This window comes from Dermacentor andersoni, chromosome 5, assembly GCF_023375885.2.
Source record: "Dermacentor andersoni chromosome 5, qqDerAnde1_hic_scaffold, whole genome shotgun sequence".
NCBI lineage: Eukaryota > Metazoa > Arthropoda > Arachnida > Ixodida > Ixodidae > Dermacentor > Dermacentor andersoni.
Genome location: NC_092818.1, coordinates 144,829,879 through 144,851,591, shown reverse-complemented (window position 1 = coordinate 144,851,591; position 21,713 = coordinate 144,829,879). Strand labels below are relative to the sequence as shown.

Genomic DNA, 21,713 nt, shown 5'->3' with positions numbered 1-21,713 from the left:
GATCGAGTCTAAGCCAGAACAGCTGACAGTAGTCATGGTTTCGGTTTAGATTTGGGAGCGATGTCATTCTCAACCATCGCGCTTTTAACGTATATCTCGCTCAAAATCTTACTTTTAGCAGTTTCAAATTTCTCGAAGAGATGAGACTGCGAGTCTGCTACTACACAGCTTCGTTTACTTACCGAAAAAACATGAAAAACATGAATCTACGCTTACCTGGTCTGTTTGCCGACCTTCAGAACTGCGAGACTCCATGCTAAGAAGACGTGGTTGCAGGACGCCATCACGCGTAAGCTGGACATGCTTTTCTTAACCACTCGAGATTTGCAGATGTAACTCTGTACTGCCTGCCTCTTGCATTATGAAAATGATCTACCCGATAGTACAACCTATCACTCGATCACACACTGAAGTGTTACAAGAGCGCATGCAAACAGCAGCATGTTAGTGTTCCCATGGGACACTCTTTCTGCCGGTTTTTCCATGTGACACACAACGATTTTGTTCGTTCAAACTGTCAGAACGACAGTTGGAGTTTAGTATATATTGCCGCCCGCAAGTAAGATATGCTCACCTAAAAGACGCGCTCAGTTTAAGCTTCAACTAGTAAAGTGTTTTATCTTTAGACGAGTTAACTGCTGGGCTAGTTGGTGATCTTGCATACTAAAAAGATTTTGCGCCATGAACAACACGTACAAGAAAGACGACACCACGGGCGCGCCCGTGGTGTCGTCTTTCTTGTGCGTGTTGTTCATGGCGCAAAATCTTTTTAGTATTTTTTATCGTCTGCATTCCTAAGTGAATATGTTGGGCAATACTTTTTATTAGTATAGAGCGTGGGTAGACAGGCAGAATGAACACTTGCACTGCTGTCTTTTCTTCTGTGTCTTGCGTATAAAATGGCAAACCACAAGAAATGCATGCACTTGCGTCGTATTTTCTGCGTGGGATCACGCAGCAGCGTGGGGTCCCTTTTATGCTGTGCACGACAGCACAGCTGAAAAGTTCAGCTCTTGGTTACAGAGTGGAATGGAAACTTCATGGTATGTAGTTAACGTTCAGCAGAAGAAAAAGAAAAGTACCAACGTCAGACAGTTTGACGCTGAAAATATACATGTTGGACTTGCATTCATTGTGTTTGCTGTCTAACGACATGAAGAAGCGGCTGCGCAAGTTCAAACGTGTCATTGTGCTTATTGCTAGTTTCCTACATGCTTCAGGAACACACTCCTTTGCTTTTACTTACTAATGTGCATAGGTGACCTGCGACATGTGTGTTTTAGATCCATGTGTGCTGTCCGAAGACATAGGCGGTTTTACATTACTACAGCTGACTGAGGGGAGCTACAATTTCAACAGGTTACAAAAGTAAACAAGGTACAGAAGACTGCCTTTAAGCCAAACTCTGTTGGGCAAAATTCTATAAGCCAGCCACTTCAGGCATCCTTGTTTACTTTTGCCATGAATTCATGAATTTTGTTTAAGCCTAAATTCTAATAAGATGAGCCGAGCCTATTCGAAGAGCCTGCTGCACAAAAATGCCATCAATGCAGTAAGTGTTGAAACTTATAAACACCACTGCACTGTAGAAAGTATATATTCATCCGGTTTTCTCTTATGCCTGTCCCCCTCCCCCCCTTCTTCTTTTTTGTTGTCTGCCTGCCGGAACAGAAGTCCTGCAATCTTTGTTAGCACTGGTCATTTCTACGCTCTGATTGCTAAGAGGCAAATAACTAAATATACATTTATTCCAGAAAAGAAGAAGTTCTTGCATGAATAAAATTGAGGCCAACAAAGCACTTATCGCAGCAGCATAAGCTGTGCAGCAACAATCACGACAGAGAGATAAAGCACTGACTTTATTAAAACAAAAGACACCTGTAAATATGTGATGCCAGCATGGCCCCCTTAAGAAAATGAACATAGCAAAGTACAACAGTAATAATGAAATGCGCCTTGTAAAGTAGGCACCTCAAGTTTAAAAAATCAAGAATATTTCGATCGTGAACCTGCCATAAAAAGACAGTAGAAAGCTACAAACTGTGCATTCTTACACATATCTTTGGTTGTGTATACATGGTACACACATATCTACCTGCAACCTGCAACAAACCTACAACCCTGACGAAAAGCTACTCAGCATTAGTGCAGAACGCAATACGAATAAAAAATTGTTACCTGTACTGGAATCTGAGTCTATATTTTGTACTGACTTAAATTCCACAGCAATTTGGAACGCTAATTTGAAGATGACAACTTTTGCATGGCATCCACTGGAATTTGAGAAAGCTACTATCTGCATGTAAATGCTAATTGCAGGTAAAGGTCGGAAAAATATTCTACTTAAGAGAAATAAAGCACGGCAGTGAGTAAACTTGTACACATTTAAATATACGTCAGAATAAAATAATGCTGAAGGTAGAAAGAATTGTTGCATAAGTATATATACTTAGCTGTTAAAAAAAAGAAAAGTGAGAGGAAACAAAACAAACAATAATGACTCAGTTGTTGATATGGTGCATTTGTAGTCAGGTATCTCGCCATTAGCACCCATGCTGTCAAATGTTTGACTTAATATAGAGAAAGAAAACCTCTCTGAGAGGTGCATAGATAGCTGCCACATATGCTGAATCTATTGCATGTCATTATGCCCATTGCATACAGGCAGAACAGTACTACATACACTGTCAGTAATTAACTATGTATACAGGTATAGAATTCATGACACGCATACTTGCTTAAAACAGGTTTCCCACAGGGAAGGTCATCAACATTCTGTAATATAGTGCACGCAACAAAAGCAACCAACATTGAAGGCTACATGGCATGACCGTCCAGAGTGTTCTAATAGCATAGAGTTTGCTAGTAAAATTGCAAGCAGGAACTCTGGCAATGCTATCATTCCGCTGCCATGGTTAGTACTACATGGATTTGTTTCATCTTCATGCCTGTGGCTTCAGACATTCTTGTGGCTTTGCTTACTATGCTTCATCTACCATTATTGGCCTAAATTTCGAAGCAATCTTATTTTTCTAAATGCAGAAGGCAACAAGACTCGGTGCACATACATAATCACTGTGAGCAGTGGGATTCATAACGCAATATTTTGTTGAACAATTTGCAAAGTCACAAAAGACATCTGAAGTCAGAAGGATGAAGCTCAGGCAAATCCACATAGGTACTAGCCCACCATTCCCATCCTGGCTGAAATGCCATACTTGGAGCTGCCGCAGTTCGGTTTAGTAATTTTTGTAGGAAACTTTGCCTAATAGCACATGGTTACAGCAAAACATGCATTCTTAATGCCCTCGCATGCATTTAATATACACAGCTCTTAAGGGTGAGATTGTGCAGTACCCCAGACCCAAAATCAGCAAAGCTGGCTGGCACTATATGGCAGATAATACAAAAGAAATGACACAGCAGCACTGACATATCCTGTAAGAACTTCTTGTACAATGATAGGTCCAGACTCCTCTGGCAAGGCAACAAGCCACAACGTATGCATTAACAAAGATTCTTTGTGAGGTAAACAATATGAACAGTGAAAGTCACCTTGGTTACATGATAAGAAGAAAGTACAAAATGTCACAGCCTATGGGAACACCCACACTATAGTTACACAACCCTTAAATTGCCTCCAAAAGCTACAAACCTTGCACGGATTAAGAAGGATTGGGAGGGTAGGTGTGTACACATTTTCTCTTGCATACTTTTCTGTGTACACCATGTATAACATTGTTTAGCAAGTAGAATATGTTGCGGGGTGAGTTGGTTCAAGTCTAGGGAGTATAATATGTACCCCTAGAGTTGTGTAGCAAGCGCTGATGGTGATTGCATTTTCCTAAATGGCTCAAAACGCGGAGCCATCAGATACGATATTGCAACTATTAGACAGGCAGCAATATATGCAGTAGCATATCCTAGCAGCAGAGCATAAAAAATTTTTCTTGTTCAAGGCACAAAAAAGTAAGCAATGGCGCAGCTCCATCTCAAATCAACAGAAAGAAAGCAAGAATAAGCATACAAAAAAACACTATGTTCGATTCAATATTGTGACCACACATGTAAAAGTATATTCGATGCATAACCTGGTGAAGGTCATTCCTTTACTAAGACTACCCTCACGTCAATTAGGGTATGATTAGGGTATACAAGTGTTGTACAAATGCAATTATTTCCTATGCCACTTATAATCAATATGTTACACTAAATAACCCTGTTGAGAGGCCAGATGTAAGTTGCAGAGGCACTCATTCACGTACAAAACTATGGAACCGAAATCACTATAAGAAAACTGTTACAGACATGAAAAAGGGCCTGGAATGGTAAAACCAGGCTTGTACAGAGACAATCACATAGCAAGAAAATAAATAAAAGAACACATGCCAGAGCTGCTCTCCTGGATGTTAAAAAAAAAATTGCACTAGGCTAGGGCTATAATGGGGTGCGCAAATGACAATGACAAGAGCATGAAAGATTTCCGTACTTGATGCATATCTCAATTCGGCCAGTAAGATAAATGTGCTTGTGCTAACGAACTTCACATAAACCTTCACCATACAGTGCCGGGAAATACCCTTTTCAAATGTGAAGGAATGACAGGTTAGCTTAAAGGGACAAGAGAACAGACTGGTTGGCTAGTTGGTACTGCATATTTTGAGGCAAAGCACAAAATAGCACACTGAGCAGAAGGGAATGAAGACACAGCTCTACTAACCACTGAATTTTATTGCACGTGGTTACCCCATATATACCCACAGGATGAAAAAAAAGCCATCGTTGCAACATAGATTTCTTTTCGATAAAATCATCCACCATAGGCCGCTACCGCGATAGGAACAAGATTTTCTTCTTTGAAAGTGACTCAACATTTCTACAGAGAAGGCGTATGCATTGGTTCTTGCCTCGCGCCTCTCTTAAGTGATCCAGTTCTCGCTCATTATGATATGATCCTGTGCACTAGCTTGAAAGGATCAGAGGTAGCAAAAGTATTTAGGTATGTCGATGATTATGTAGTGTTTCTACAATGTGACGATGAATGCTTGGCTTCTGCCATGTCTCCTGTTCAGTTTCTTGCGAGTTCTTCCAACCTCTTATTTTGTCATGTGAAGAGCCTACTAATGGTTCCATTAGGTTTTTAGATCTTACACTTGTTTTCTCGAACAGTCGTGTGTATTGGTGCTATGAGCCCCAAGGGAAGAAAGCCATTCTACCATTTTATCAGCACATTCCAAACTAGGTAAGCGGGGCATCATTAACCTTTGTTTTAAAAATGCTTCGAAAGCCAAGTTTCACGCCTAAGTGCAACTGGCTACGCCTGGCAACTGCTGACTGCAGTGGCTGGCAGCCTGCTAAGAAAACAAGATGATCACCTGCATTCCGCTGCCCAACAAGGCAGAGGCAGAAACGTGGTGGTCATGCTGTACGTGCACCAAGCTAGCCATAATCTGAAGAAAATTGGGAATCGTATTGGCATTGACATCATCTTTTCAGCCCCTTTGAAATTGTTTGGTTTGTGCGCGAAAGTTAACAATACTACAAAGAGACGCCATGACACTGAGAAGAGTTTGTTTCGTGCATAGAAGGAGTGGTGTACTGTATTCCTTTAGACTGCAGGAAAGCATACATTGATCAGATGGGAAGGTGCCTCAATGATCACTTACGGGAACATTCGAACAATGTCAATAATCTGGTAAAGACTGGTCATCCAGCTGAACACAATGTTGTGACCATAAACCCTTGTTCCTTTCGCAGTAGCGGCCTATGGTGGATATTTTGCCTATGTTGCGACAGTGGCTTTTTTTCTTCCTGTTGTACTATGGTATATATGGGGTAACCATGTGCAATAAAGTTCAGTTGTTAGTAGTGCTGTCTCTTTGTTCCCTTCTGTTGTCTTATGTGCTATTTTGCGCTTTGCCTTAAGTTAAAGGGGCACTAAAGAGACAAAACAATTTGAGCTCAATTGGTAAATTACCCTTGAACATTACCAAAAAAGACACTTTTACTGTGAGGATATGCTTGGTAAGCCAAAAAAGATGAAAAAAAGAAAAAAACTGAAAGACCGATGGCAACACCGCCTTGAAATGCCATGACATTCTGGATTTTGATGCCGTCTGCTTAGGCATAGTTAAATCTTTACCACTACAAATGGGCTATGTGTATTCTAAAAGAGCCAAAGACTGAACTTATGATGTTTCATGACTATTTACTGCACCATGACCAAAATGCAAAAAAAAAAACGCTTTGTAATTTGTCATGTCAAACTGATGTACTTGCCTTGGAGTGAAATTTAAAAATAAGCTTTTCATCAATTAACATGAAATTAATGAAAGTAGAGCCCTTCAACAATACTTTATCAATCTAAACTGATTTGGTGTTTCTCTTTTGTGTCCCTTTAACATGATTGAAAAATACCATGTGCACTCAATGTGAAATTGCATTTGACAGGCAAAATAATGGAAATAATGGCATTTCACTAAGGCAAATGCATTTTAACATACCGCTACCACTGTATTGTTACTACTACTACTTTGACCACATGCCAGCTTTTGTGCATCCTAGCTAAGTCCCGCTGTACATACAAGATTTGACTTAGCATATGTAAAGGCTGGCAGCTGGTAGAAACAGTATCAATATTCTTAGAGCAGCTATGATATGCTAAAACACGCTAATGTAGTTGAACCTCATTATATGCAATATTTGTTATAAGAGTACACACTGATATCTGCAAGACAAATCAAGTCTATGTGAAGAAGACGCAAGTGGGATTGATCCCTCTAATGGGCCAGCAAAGTGTCTCTTGCAGATGTTTTTTTTTTCTCTTTCGTTTTTTTGCTTGGGATCAATGCTATATTGCATACATGCACTTTGCACCATCGTTAATACACAACCGTGTAACTGTGTGACAACATGTGATTTGCCCGTCGGCTTGCCAGCTGTGGCTTAACCATGCCAAGCAGTTGGCCGAAACGTACACCCGCATCCAGAATGGGCTACTTCAAGCTGCTCTTACCAAGTTGTTTTTGCACTCTTGTAACCAGAACACATAATATTAGTCATGTGCAAACAAAAATTTACTTTGCTATAACCGACATTATGTTGGATCACACATTTTTTGGTTTCGTTATAGCAGGAGAATATTCACTGAAATAAAGCATGGCCAATCAAATTTTAGATTTACTTCACCATGTCTGATAACTTGTTATATCTGTGTCATATCTCCTTTGAAGCAATGTAGGTATTCTTAAAATACATGTAAGAGGTTCAACAGCAGAGCCTTGTAGTATACAATAATACTAGCTGGCAAGGTGCCAAGTTTATGCGTGCGTTGTGCCAGATGTCCTGGAATGGACACACTTGGGACCTTGCCAGCGCAAATCACACGCCACATTATGTTGAAACACCTAATCAAAATGACACATGACAGTTTTCACTCACTTAGACATAATAAAAAGCAATAACAACCACAACACTAATATTTTATGCACAAGGACAAGTCATCATGCTTACAAGCTACTTCCCAGCAAACAACTTCAGATCAATTTTGGCTATTGGTGTTGCATAGAGTGTACTTGAATTTGCCATTCAAAAAGCGGCTACTGCAGGCTACAAACTAAACACACAATCATTCTAAGCATGCCTTGGCCACAATTTCACCACATCAGGTCCTAAATACATTTTCAGACTATGTTTATCAGAGCCTGCAAGCTTGGCATGGAAAAGGGTAGCCGTGATTTAAAGTAGCACATTTCTACATTTATAAATAAGGATATGTTCAGTATGCAGTTCAATACTTAAGCTCAACATTTTCTAGCATTTGTATCCAAATTAAAGATTTCACTAGTCAAACAATCCTACTTGCAGCATTTTGAGTTGCCGATTAATTCAACCTTGCACTAATCTGTGATTAGCTCACACAGTACAGTGATTTCTTTGTCCTAGGTTGTTGACAATCCTAGGTTCAATTCTCAAACCATAATGAGAATTCTTTTACACATTTGCAAAGTTTCCACTCCAAGGATCTGAGTTTGTCACACTTGTAGCCTTCTGCTTCAAGCCGGTGGACAGCAAACATTCCTTTTATGAATTTTTTTTTGTTAACGCTACTGCCCACATATTAAATCAGGGATTACTTAGTCACACGGAAGGCAATAAGTAGGATAACCATATCAAAATCTGGCATGCAATTGCACTAAACTTGTGAAAGGGACAAGAAGCTTGTCAGCATTTGTTATGGAAATGATTGATATGTTCATGGTGATAAAGCCTAAACCCAGCATGATGGTGGATGCCATGCAGAGGAATCAATGCAGGATGCTATACACTTTCTTTGGCGAGATTTTTGCATTTTTTTTCCCCCTGCCCTAACTTCCACTTTCTAGAACTGCCTTGCTGTGGCTGAGGCTCTTAAGAACAGTGTGTGGATACCATACTTATGTGAATACAATGTGACCAGGTAGCCCTGTTTGTGAACTTAGAATGTGGTCTTCTTTTAGCATAATGTAGTGAGGAATCATTGCAATCCATGCCAGCAATGGGCTACATGTGGGCTATGCGATGACAGTTTTCCAGCTGTGCTGTTATATGATTTTCTAAAGAGAGTATGATGTACTGCACAGAGAAGTCAGATATTTGTGCACCACAGCAGTTGCCATTTGCTTAGTGAGGCTGCATGGACAAGCATTGCTCTAGTGAAATGAGCCTATTGGTCTGAAAGTCCCTAGATATACTTCCTCGGTGTAGTTGGACCACATTTTGCTGTTTCCCTGTGATATGCTCTCACTGTGAAGATTTCCACCTCCTGCCAATGATCACCTAGTTGTCTGGTGGCTAAAGCTCACCGCGTTTTGAGGTGCGAAAGTGCAGGTGGGGAGTTGAGCGGGAGATATTGTATTATGTATTCAAAGCACGATTCGAAAATATAATGTGAGGAGCTTCCTCAGGCTGGTTACGCACAAACAATAAGAGATCTCAAGCTGTAGTTGTGCAAACATGTTACTACGTCAATTCCGAATGAAGCGATCCACCAAATTGCATCTACCATTCAGGCTACTGGCCGCTGGTTTATATGGGCCTAAGCTTCATGTTCAGAGAGTTAAGTTCAGTGCCCCTGGTAAGAAAAAACAAGTGTGAAGAAATTACTGTTTGCTCTTTGGCATGTGTGAGCACACAATGCATGTGAGAACCAGGACTGCTTATGAAAACACCGGGCAGTCCCGTCAATCTTGTAGTGAATAAATGCAAAATGGAGATAAATCACACACACATTCACTGAACGCACTTTGTGAACTTGCTACATTACCGGATATTTGTTTACCTCATTGTACCCTGGTAAGTCTGCAGTCTTGCAGGTCACTCACAGAGTTTTAATGCTGCTACGAGTTAGAAAGAAAAAAAAAAATTCACTAGGCGCAGCTGAGTAAGGTAAGTTATATCCTGGTAAAATGGGGCAGTATCAATTGCATCATGATCAAATTTCTTGGTCGCAATTGTTTAGCTTCTCATCTTACAAAAGGGAGCCAATCACAATCGAGAAATTTGATTCAAATCAGACTCGACTGCAATCAAAAGTGCCTTGTATGACTGGATTATTAGGTAGCTGTGACAAGCTGTCCTAATGACTAGGTACACAGGGTAAATTATTAGCAGCCTCGACCAAGGCACAGTCTAGCAACTTCCTTCTTTGAACAGTGTTCAAGGATACTGATTGCTCTAAGCAGCTGTGAGATTCAATAAAGGCTGGTCCCACATCAACAGAACACAAGAGGGTGGAGGCAGATGACTAACTGGCTACTTTTCAGTGGCAAACTTGAAATGTGGTTTGGGTTGGACTAAACGCCTTACAAACCCTGACTATTCTGCATTTAATGCAGTAAATGCCTTTGGAAAAGTTTCTAATGCATGCATAGACATTTCACCAAATGCCATTGATGCTTCACTACGGCTTGTACCCATGCTTACAAACAATTGTACCTAGCTATTAAAGGCGCTCACGAAGACAAGTCGGATGAATTAAGCCTTCAGAAGGATATTGTACACACCGGTGTAGATACTAAGGAAATGTACTTACTCAACCAGTACATCCACGACAGAAATACAATGCTGAGAAAACAACAAAAATAACATAAAAATTAAATTTGGTCTTCAGCTGCAGCATAACAAAAGTATATGAGATCGCAAGTCAAACTCATGTGGCACTTCCAATGTCACATGCAAGCAAACTGTGTTTATGAAAGGCACCTTCACTAGGTCAAAAAAAAAAAGAAGGAAGCTCAAATTTCCTCAAACACAACCCACTGAATTTCCCTCTAAACAAAAAGCAGAATATCAATCAGGCTCTAATGATAATGAATTAAACATGGTCAGTCAGTTACTAAATGTAATTCTATCAACTCTTTAAGGTCTTGTTGCCATTATGAATACAGCCACAACTAGCTGATTAGATTTCAGATTCAACAGGCAGACACAGACCAAGATCCAATGTGCAATAGATCCAAGACACACACACAGCAGCTGATATGGGTGCTGTATATACACTCATGAGTGGTACGGCAGGGAGCACCAAAGCTGTTTTAAGCAAGAGTAACTTGTAACATGTGGATTCAAAATTGCCATGTGCATACATACTAAGTAGCTTTCCCATTGTGCATTTGGTGTAGATGTCTAGCTGCTATGGTCTCCTGACTGCGGCTTTGTGTGTCCCCTGCCATATTGCTCACACGGGTATGCAGGTAGTAGACAAGTGTTCCGAGTATGGGTCATAAACAGCTAACTTAAGGATAAAGTGGGCAGAACTGACCTCCGCTAACAAACTGTCGCTCGATAACCTGTGCTACTTGCACAGTATTCCTTCTAAAACAGCCAACTGCTCCCACATAAAGTGGTACATTGAGGTTGGCGGCCACGCTCTGCAGCTTTTTTTCTTGTTCTGGGAAACAAATTTAAGTAGACCAGTAGACCTCATATCACACACACTTCTCGGGCAAATGGTTCTTGATTGCATACAGAAGCAACAAGATGTTTGTCATAAATTTTCACAAGCACTGCTGTTAACCACCTGCAATGTCATGTGACCATACTTTACACACTGGACAAGTGCACACTCAAGACAGGGACTTCTGTACAATGCCTCTCTTCTCACGCAACATTACACAGTAACACGCCTATAGTCATTATTGAGGAAACCGCAAACAAACAGGCAAAAGAGGAACTTCATTGGGTGTTTATATGTATATATACGGCACCAATATGAGTACACAGAGGAACTGCATGGAGTCATGTAGGCATGGCTAAGACAAACACTTCAGAAACTAACTGAACAAGAAGCTAGGATACTTCAATGACCAACAACTCATCCTTCTGAACTTCATCTGTGTACCACCTTATAGAGATGTCTCACTTCCTGAGAGAGGCAAGGCATGGCGTAGACCGGAGCCTTCAAGCATCGCTATTCGCTGCTTCAACATTTGCACCTGCAGAAGAACAAAGTAAGCATCTTTAGCGTGAAAAAAGAAAGTAAAAAGGGCTAATGCTTAACGCAACTTATTTTGAGTGAGAAGAATAAGGGGAACCGAGGGGCTAGAGGGACTAGAGCATGAGTGCATGGTTCATTTCACTGAAAATTGTTTGTATGAAGATGCTATATCTTGGCAATTTTCTCTGAGCCGGGATGCTCAGCAGAGATTGGTGTCTGTTTGTTAGAGGGTATTATTTCTTGATCTCAGGTACAAAGTTCTCCAATATGTTGAGCCAGATGCCAGGGGGCAATCCGTGGCGATATTAGAGACATGCTAAGCAACATAGCACCTTTGGTTGATGAAAACAGCATGGGCACTAGCCAGACTGAAGCAGTGGCACTTGAAGTACTGTTCAATGCTTAGTCCTGTCAATGTCTGTCACCTCACACTCGTCTCTCTGAGCCCCAGCTGAGACATCCTGGCGCACTGAAATGACGGAAGGCCCACAACTCTAAATACACCCCCTAGTAGCGCAACTAATAATAATAATAATAATAATAATAATAATAATAATAATAATAATAATGCGGGCATCAAACCCTCATCCACGACCTCGGAGCGCATACCTTTAACTACAGGATATACAGTAACTAGCAAAGGAAGCTGCTTCTACTGGAAAACATAGCTGCCTCTTGTTTTTTTTACAAAAGTATGGTGTGCCTCGACACCTAAATATATGGAAAGTGAGTCAATCAATTAATCTATATTTGATATGATGTCTTTCGATTTACGTGCGCTTTTTCTTATTTGATTATTGGCATATAATATAAAGTAGGAAGCTGTTTACCTGGCCCAGGCGGCCATTTGTGTACACTGCACATTATATTTCACGCGAACACAGCCCCATTCACACTTTCATCAGATTTTACTCAAACCCAGTATTAAAAGCACTACATTTGAAGATACATTGACGACACAAGTGAGAACTTTTCACATTGTTACTGCTTTTGGCAGCAACATTAATATTTATAAAAATGAGAAAACTGTGCCTGTTCAGGCTTGTTCGTGCTTTGTCAGGCATTGTACACTGTTGGGTCGATTTCAAGAAATAAATATTCGCTTATACAGAGCATCCCAGCTAACTTTCGCCAAGCTCTGAGCTGGTAGAATTTATGATTATGAGACCTGTGCTGCTCATTCATTAGTCCTCACCTGCCACCAAGGTAATTCTGGAGCGGTAAATAGCAGCTAATTAATCAGCAAAGGCTAATTTAACAAGTTTAATATTTGGATTCAGGGTACAGCTTTCACTGGAAAATTCTTGCATCCTAAAGCAACCCATTCAGTTGCTACGCCAAATGCAAAAGAGGAGCACAGAGCATGCTACAGACATGCTGCCCCGGCTGACACAGTATTGGTGTTTGGTACTGCGAGCGCTCCCTGATGTTGGCCCAATGCGGGGATCGCGCACACACACCGCCTCAACACCGCAGTCCACAGAGCGGCACCGCGTCAGCCGGTGCCACCTCTGTCAGTACAAGTCTCGGCCGGGTCGACAGGATCAATCGAAATAACAAGACATGAACAGAAGGAACAGCAACAAAAGCACTGCGCTATTTGGAAAATGCGAAAGCACGTGAGAAGATGGGGCAGATTAGCTGCCAACAGGTAAGCAGATCGCATTGGATATGCGGTGACGAACTTTACATCACTTCAACAGTCGTGAATCTAACCTGCACGCGTTATCTCAGGAACAACCACTGGTAAGCCACCCGTGCGAACATATTAGCGGCAAACATTCTGCGACGGCTTGCAGCCTGTTATTTTCATCATGGTCACACTTCCCAGGCCATAAGGCCTAATTGGCGCTGCTTCATCAGGCGCTGGCAAGTAAAGTCATGGCGTGGTGACGAATCGACGCTGATTTATTCGCGGCAGTTGCATGACACAATGTAGGATGGATGTACCAATGTCTTGTAATGCCACTAAAATTATGTCAGAAATATGTCCAATGCGACTGCCAATTAATTTCGCAAGGAGCGCCTCAAGCAGCCAAGTAATACAAGCACATGGCGCATGGAACTGGACGAGGCCTGCAACACAAGAGACCCTCAAAGCATTAAAGGGGCTCTAAACCACTTTTTAAGTGGAGAAAGGCATTTTAAGTGTAAATAGGCTATTTCAGAAATACTTTGCTGCAAGAAGTACTTCAATACATTCAGCAGAAGCGCAATTATTGGAAATCAAACACTGCCTCCGATGTGCTCCCGTTCCTTCTTCGATGCCTTTCACAGCAAAGGCTACGGCGAAGTGGGGCGTGCCCACAACACTCCCCCTCCTAAATGTCACCAAGGCACGCAGTTCAAATTTCATTTTGGATGTTAAAAAGGACACCACGACTTCCGCCTTTGGTGGCTACGTCGCGCTAAACATAAGCCAAACACAGTTGTCCTCATCAAGCCGCAATGCACTTAGCCAGTGGACTCGTGGCAGCACCCCACAATGGCCGCGGTATCTATGCCATGTAGCCGACCCCAGCTTGATGTCAGCTATCGGCCAATAGCAGCTGTCTAAGGGGATGACGAAATAGTGCGTTTAGAAGAGAGGGCCATCTGTAGAAAAAAAACAGAACGTTTGAGAGAAAGGTGACTTCGCGATCAGCTTGCGAGCTCCACACACCGCCTACGATAGCAAAACTTGGCTGAGATGTTCACAGCCGCGTATGCTACCCGCGGAATGCTACCCGTGGACAATGTTATTTCACCAAGTCCGATGGGTGGTTCTGGGCCCCTTTAAGCAAGTCTCAAGTGGAGAGCACTCTTTGTAAATCGCCAGTCTGAGCAAAAGTATGAAGAACTGAAATTCCAAAAAGCATCAAAGCTCATTGACTGCTTAGAGGTATGTCTATGGTTTCAAATGTTGGGTCTGGTGAGCAAAAGCACATACTGCGAATAGCCATACTGCACTAATAAAGAACACATACCTGTGAGTTATGTCGTTCAGACATGGCCGCCATTTGCAGTTCCACCTTCCTGAGCTTGGCCATATTTTTCTTTTTGACTTTTTCAAATGCTGATACCAGGGCGCTACAAGTGAAAGAGCATAATGAAATGCTTGAAGATGTACTTGCAAATCGCTGGGCGGCACTTCCGCTCTAAAGGAAGGAAAAGTGAAGGAACAAGTAACAATAACAAAAAAATTGCAACTAGATGACAAGCAAATGCAACATCAATAGTGCTCTATTGTTGTCGGCTGCCTTGCACAAAATAGGTCTATCCGAATCTTAAGCTTTTAGGCTACTAGTGAGTCAGCCTCCAAAAATGTGGCATTGTTCTATATATGGACATCAGGACTCATGAACTATTGCAAAGGCTCATTAGTAATCAGCACAGAACGCACTATGCACATTTGTCCAGAAGAATCATTGAAATGCAATACTAGTAGAACACCTATCTATCCGGCAACTTGGGAGTGGAGTCTGGAACAGGAAGCAGTGCACTTTATGCACAGCAGTGTAGTAATAATACACTCATTAATTATTGTCTGGATGTTTAGACAGGGAAGAAAGTAATGCTTTCACACTTGTGGGCAGGTGTACGCACACTGAGTGTAACCATAAGATGGCCACTGACTTCTATGCTGCAAGTATTTTTCATCACTCTACTGTGCGTGGTCTACAGCCAAATTTTCTGCAAAAGTTGCTGATAATGATTGACAGTGAAAGCAAAATAAATTATGTTTGCATGAAATTATTCAAACTTAACTGGATTTTCAAATGTTTTAATGAAATTAAGTGAGACAGGTAGCTGACCAAGATAACAAGTTGGGCTAGTTGCCGAAATATTGCTGAACTACATCGTACAATGAAAAATACATCGGGTAACATAAGAAATGCACTAAAGCTATGTTAGAGTGCTTTTTTACCTTTGGTTTTACACTCAGGAGACTGAACTGCAATGTTCAGCTGGGTTTTGCCACATGGAGAGCACTTAGCAAGAAGTGCAATATGGTGGCAGTTCTAGCCTATACTGATAAAGTTCTTGGCTAGGTGTACCTTAGGTAGCATAACAAGGTTTAAGAGTGGTCTCAACAAGAAAGGATCAGAGAGGAAGGCAAAACAAAGATGAGAGAGATAGAGGAGAAAAGCCTTGCCTGTTAGCCCTCTTGAGATCATCGACGAATTCTGCCGACTGCCGGGAGCGGAGCTCTGCATTCTTGGTGATCTTCTCCAGCGTGGCAACAAGCTCATCGACGCGTGCCTTGAGGCTTTTCTCCCGCTTCTGGGATTCAGCCAGCTCCTGAATCTCCGGACTGGTGCCTTCCTGCAAGGGGGGTGCCAAGCTCAGCATCAAGGCACAACTCTGCCTGACACTGCACACATCTCTGAGACTCTCTAATGGGAGTAGGAACATCGAAGCTCCAACTACTTTTCCTTTCTTAAAGCATGGAATACTGTGGGCACATTCAACTTACATTCCCAAATTTTCCTCTTTTTTATGCAGCAACAGAATCGAGTGAGAATTTTCTTTTCCTCCCACATGACACTGGGAACCTGGCTCATCACAGTCCCAAGCTGTTAATGACAACTGGGCACTAGCATTACGTTACCTTAGCCATCCTACAGTTAGATTAGATGCAACAGCCTGTGCTAGGCTTGCACAATTATACATTTTTTTGGTTCGAACTGAAGTCAAAGCAAATAGTAATTAGTGTTGAATAATTTTGAAGCAAATGGTTCAAATATTTATGGGATTTGCATACAACCTTGACATAATAGCCAGACATTGATTAATCTAAGAAAATTGGTTCCGTATTTGTTGGAAAGGACACAGATTCATCTGCAAAGCCAGTTTGATTTTAAAGTGTCGTTCTTCAGATATCTTCGTGCAAAAGTGCAAATTCAACATTTATATTACAACTCCAGCTGAACACAAAATTTGTTTACAGGCTCTTGCTCACTGTTGTGCTTCAGTTTACTTAAATTTTATGGTGACTGAGGCCGCAAGAGCATTTCGTATGCGGCTGTCATGCGTAGCCGTGATTCTGTGAAGTGTGACCTTGACCATGACATGCTGGCAGTTCATGCTGTGTTGCAAAAATTCAGCTTGATGCTCTCCATACACATGACCTTAACCCATACCGTTCTGCAAGTGCACAGATAAAACATGTTTAAAAATGGAACAGTGAGATTTGGTTGCAAGTTACATACGAATTTCGACTTAAGGTGTGGCTTCACGGCAGCACAATTTTGGCTCTAAGTGTGGTTTCATGGCAACGCGGCCATTTTTAGGGCAAAGCTCTCTACTATCAGCATAGCCAAAGATGCGGGGAGCAGAGCCGCTGGCCAAACATATGATGTGGACAATTTGTGCATCTGGTGAATGGTGACTGTTTTTACAAAGATTCAGCCATTGTCTGAAATTATTTTCGCAGGTTACATGCGAGGATTTTTTTTCTTTTTTTTTGCTTTCTGGGGTGTTGTAATCTGGGGCTCAGCTTATACCTAGAAAAATATGTGTATTAGTTGGTTTCAAATAAATAAAAAATTCCTGCTACTGAAATTCAAGCGGAAGCGAATTTCAAATAGCATAATATTCAATCAAATATTCAAAAATATTGAATATTCACACAAAGCCGAGCCTGTACAGATGTACCAAACACACCTCAGCTTGTGAGACTAGCAATGCACATGCGCTAAAAAGAAAATCAGGCACAATGTAGAATTTGTAAATGGTCTACAATGGACCCTTTGAGGGTTTTTGCCGTACATGTATGGCACCGATATTGTGTTTGGTATTTCGCACGATTCGACAACACTGGTTGTTGAGAGGTGCTGCCATCTCTATGGAGTCGCACAAACTCATTTAAAATGAAATTTCCGCTAACCAGGGTGCACAACCCGACTAGTTTATCTATAGGTGCTTGCTCATGTGGTCGCTCACGCAGTTGCTTGTGCTTTGTTTGCTACCTCCAAGACGTGCATGGAGGTGATGGTATTGTTCTTTTACAGTAGCTTTCTGTTCGCCCTAGGTAGCCGCATGCAGCGCAAGTGCCATGTGTGTTTGACCAGAAGCAGGTGGCCTAAGCAAAGAAAGGACACACAAGTCATGTCTGTTGCTTGTGACAAGGTGCTCTGCACTGAGCCCTACTTCAAAGAGTCCCATACTATGAAGAAATACTACTAGAGATACTTTTCTACCTCTTGGACAGTAGTAGGAATTTTCAAGTGAACATACTTGACCATGCATGAAACATGTTTTAGGAACAACATATCTTTAGCCATAAATTTTACTGTAGACATTTTTCTCTATCTCTTGCCGTATAGTGTGTTTGCGTGTATACAGTGCAGTCTACTTATAACGATACTGCATATAATGATAGATCAATTATTACTTATAACGATACCACATGTAATGATGTATCGGTTATAATGATGAGTCAAAAGTATCAACTTAAGCTTTAGGGCTATGAGAAAAGACCATATATAACAACATGTTATGACCACATGTCTGATGCCACAATCAAAATTTTGCCTTCTGGATGGCGTTTTCCATGAATTGGGCTTGACATTTGCAATGCTGTGTTCCCCTTAAACGAACGATGCCGAAACAAGTCAAGAAGTTTACCTATGCGAGTTGGTATCTGCTGCGATTACCGCATAGCGCATCCCACCTACATGCCGATTGCAAAAGCCACGGAGAGCATCGCGAGTTGGCGTAGCGCACCACAAGATGGCACCAGCCGTTTCATGTGCGCATCACACATCGCCCACAATCGTGCTCCATACACGTCAGAGAGAGAGATCTAAAAAAAAAAAAAAAAAAACAAGAAGTAAAAAGCAAAGCCACGTGGTGGCGCCCACGTTTTTTCTACAATCTCTCAGTGCGGACGGAATTGCACCTCAGAAGCAGTCCTGAAGCAGCGGACAGCCCAGTTTGTAGAAGATAATGCCAACAAAGTGGGAAGCTGTCACTTGGGGCGAAGCTGCAAATTTTTCAAGACTCGAAGAGGTGTATGCTTGTGCAGTCGATGATATCGACGATTCTGAAAACTAGGAATGTTGCGATCATGAAAGCTGGGACCAGTTGCCATGTTGATCAATTGAAAAAGGGTTTGGACCCTTTTCTACCACAAACCATTTCAGAAAGATGGGCTTTGTGAGCCGTAGCGAAACCCTCCATGATCGTGAAACTGACATGGTGCAAGCCACTGAAATTACTGAGCTCTGGAAGTACGTCACTACTGATGGTGAAACAGGTGGTGCTTCAATGTAGGAGCTTCAGAGTGCAGATAGTGCTGTCTCATTTTCCAAAGAGATCTTTGATGAGCTGACTGTTGTCACGACAGACGGCAGTGTTGAGCGACAGAAGGGACGACAACAGCAGTGGTAGTGATGACGAGATTAACAATAGCCTGTCTTTGACTCAAGCCTTGATCTTCGTGCAAAGTGCACTGTTGGTGATCGAGTCGCTCATTGATTTTGTGCATGCTAAAGGATTGCCGCTAGTTTTCGTGACGCACATTGTGGTTGTAAACCAGAAACTTCCATGAAAGCAAGTGCTTATTTTTTACTATTTCAGCATGACAAGTGCTTGACATGTTGATGAGAAGCATAAATAAACGCTTTTTCTTTTCCATAGCCTACTTTCTATAATATCTATTATATTGGCAAATTTTGGTTCAGAGCTACAAAGGTATGCTTGTCAACTTTTTTTATACCAGTCAAGATATAGCGATAACGGTAATAATGATAGGATTTTTCATTCTTTTTTTATATCATTATAATTGGACTGCACTGTACTGTTGGTGCATGTAAAGCGTTTTTTGAGACAAAATACTGCTGGTAATAAATTTTTTACTGTATTCATGAGTTTTCAATCATTTCCTACAACTGAAAACTGCAATGAAAATAATTGACCACAAGGACAACAGTAAAAAAAATTGGCAGTAGCTTAGCTCGGCTATGCCAGGATATACATAGCGAAAGCTAAGGCATAGCATGGTTAGCCTTGGTTAATCTTGATTGCAAGTCCAGGTTAGTCTGGTTGTGTAGCTACGTTGCGGCGTTTAGCCAACCGTTTGGCGCGCTGTTCGTCTGTTTCCTGGGTGATTCGTTTCCTCTTCATCTTGTTCCGATGTCGATTCCAGGCCTCCTCCTGCTTATCAGAATTGTCGCCGTCCATACTGCCGCCTCAACTGTGGTTGCGGCGTACGTGAGCTCTCCTTTTCAATCCTCCGACATGTTATCAGGCATGCGACGCAGCTGGCGAAGCGAGCGGAGGAGTGTGCAATGATGAGGGACGCGGTGTGATGTCATACCAAACGGTGGTGGCGGAAAGGCGCGGCGCTGCGCAGCAGTGGAACACCTGTGGCTCGGTGCTACTAGTGGCGCATGCGCAGTAGTGACTAGGGAATGAGAGAGAGAGAGAGAAATATCCGCGGCGAGGCGCACATTATGGCGTCATGTGCCTCCTCGGAGCACCGCCACGGCGAAATCGCAAGTTCATGGCCTGTAAAGCTTCCGCTTTAAAAAATTCCACCCTCAGAGGGGTTAACTGACAGGCTTTTTCTAGAGCAGCAGTTATCAAACACTCTGGTTTCAGGGAACCAGCCTGCCTTCAAAATGCACGGTGTAACCTATGGGTCCTTGTATGCCAGGCATGCTAAACAGGCACAGATGGCAACTTTCCTTTCCCTTTATCTGCCTCCTACCTTTGTATTTCCATAGAACTCATCTGGTTAATCACTTTTAATGGTGATCACTTGAGCACCAGATAACCTGTGGTCATTGACTAGCAGTCACCTGTTACTGCATCCCATACAAATCCACTCCTTCCTTCTCAATCTCCTCTCAAATGTTACAGAAACACTAAAGAGAAGCATTAAATTAGTCCAGGCAGATAAAATATTTTTCTAGAACTCAATTTTTTTTTCCATTGATTGATTACTACATTTGTAGGTTAATTGATAACTGCATTAGATGATTACTAGAAAAGGACATGAAGGCTTAACTCCCAGTTTCTGAATTTTGTGCCAAATGCCAGCGCTGGTATCAGTGTGACATCACAAATTTCCAAGTACTTTCTCTTATAATTTCAGCTGTTGTATTGCAGTAAAAGTTCTCAAAACTTGCTTAGTTCAGTCCTCCTTTAGAATACAATGTGGTCCATCTTTACCGATGAACAACTAACAAAGCTCGAGTATATGCTGTCAAAATTCACACTGTCCCACTGAACCAGGGTGGGGACCTTCAAGGCGTCATCACCACCCATCTTTTGTTATTTCACCTTTCTCTCACTTACCAAGCCTCCTCTTGTGGTAAGAGTGACTTTTCTGGCATTGCAGAAGCATAGTTTACTACACAAATCAATTTATGTTTCTCTTCAGTGTCCCTCTGACTCTTCTTCATTCTCTGATCCATGATGCCTTTCTTTATTTTTTTTTCTCTTATCCCGATAATGTCTTACCTTCTAGTTAACCCCAATGAAACAACCCGGAGAACGCACTCATGCTAAAAAGCTTCGGCCACAGGTATGATACAGAATTACTTGCCAGCCCCCCCCCAGCTCCTCCTTGAAGTTGGAGGTCCAATTCTCAGCCAAAGCGACTGCATTTCTATGGGGGCAAAATGCCAAAATTTCTCCTCTACTACTTAGATATAGGTGCACATTAAAGAATCCCAAGTGATCAAAATTAATCCCAAGTCCCCCAGTATGGTGTGGTGTGCCTCATAATTATATTAAAATTTTAACACATAAAACTTTTTTTTTTTTAGGGATCACTTGCCAGTCTCGCTGGAGGTTGCTGAGGTGGCCGCACATCAGCCAACTGTGTTCTAATGTGCTCAATGGAGACCAGGTAGGCCTGTTCCCTGGCCTCCCAACTGCCAGCTCGCAGTTCCAGTGCAGCCTTCTCCTTCTCCAGCAGGTAATTTTGGGCCTTCAGCTCAGCCTTTTCCTCCTGCAAGCAAGGGCGTCAGACTCATTCTTTGAAACTACCAAAAACAAGATATTTAATTTGATGTTGCGGCCGCATTCACTTGTGTTAATACAAGCTCTGGTAATTAAGAAGTGTACTTTACCAAAACAAATCTCAGAATATTTTTTAGGCCACTATGTTTGCAACACATTCTGAAGTCACTTAAACCAAGGAAAGCATATGTATAATTCAAGCTTCCCACCTCCTAAGGGCACAAAGGCTGAATGCAAGGCAGCCAGGAACAGCTGTTAGGAGGTCATTTGTAAGGTATAAAAA

General features: G+C 41.8%; 1 protein-coding gene and 1 long non-coding RNA gene across 2 annotated transcripts in view; one reads left to right on the top strand and one right to left on the bottom strand.

The window, feature by feature from the left end:
- Positions 1-22: 22 nt before the first annotated feature.
- Positions 23-21,313, top strand: LOC129385096 (uncharacterized). The gene is made up of 3 exons (XR_008612654.1): positions 23-289; positions 11,391-11,489; positions 21,235-21,313. It is a non-coding gene; the product is annotated as an uncharacterized lncRNA (long non-coding RNA).
- The window catches only part of LOC126531340 (colorectal mutant cancer protein), a 40,249-nt gene continuing 20,376 nt past the window's right edge, over positions 1,841-21,713 (bottom strand). Inside the window, exons 13-17 of the mRNA XM_055071109.2 lie at positions 21,255-21,419; positions 18,249-18,263; positions 15,612-15,763; positions 14,443-14,545; positions 1,841-11,474 (exon numbers count right to left, since the gene is read on the bottom strand). Coding sequence (XP_054927084.1) covers positions 11,385-11,474; positions 14,443-14,545; positions 15,612-15,763; positions 18,249-18,263; positions 21,255-21,419 — 525 coding nt within the window. The 3' untranslated portion in view covers positions 1,841-11,384. The remainder of the gene's footprint in view (positions 11,475-14,442; positions 14,546-15,611; positions 15,764-18,248; positions 18,264-21,254; positions 21,420-21,713) is intronic.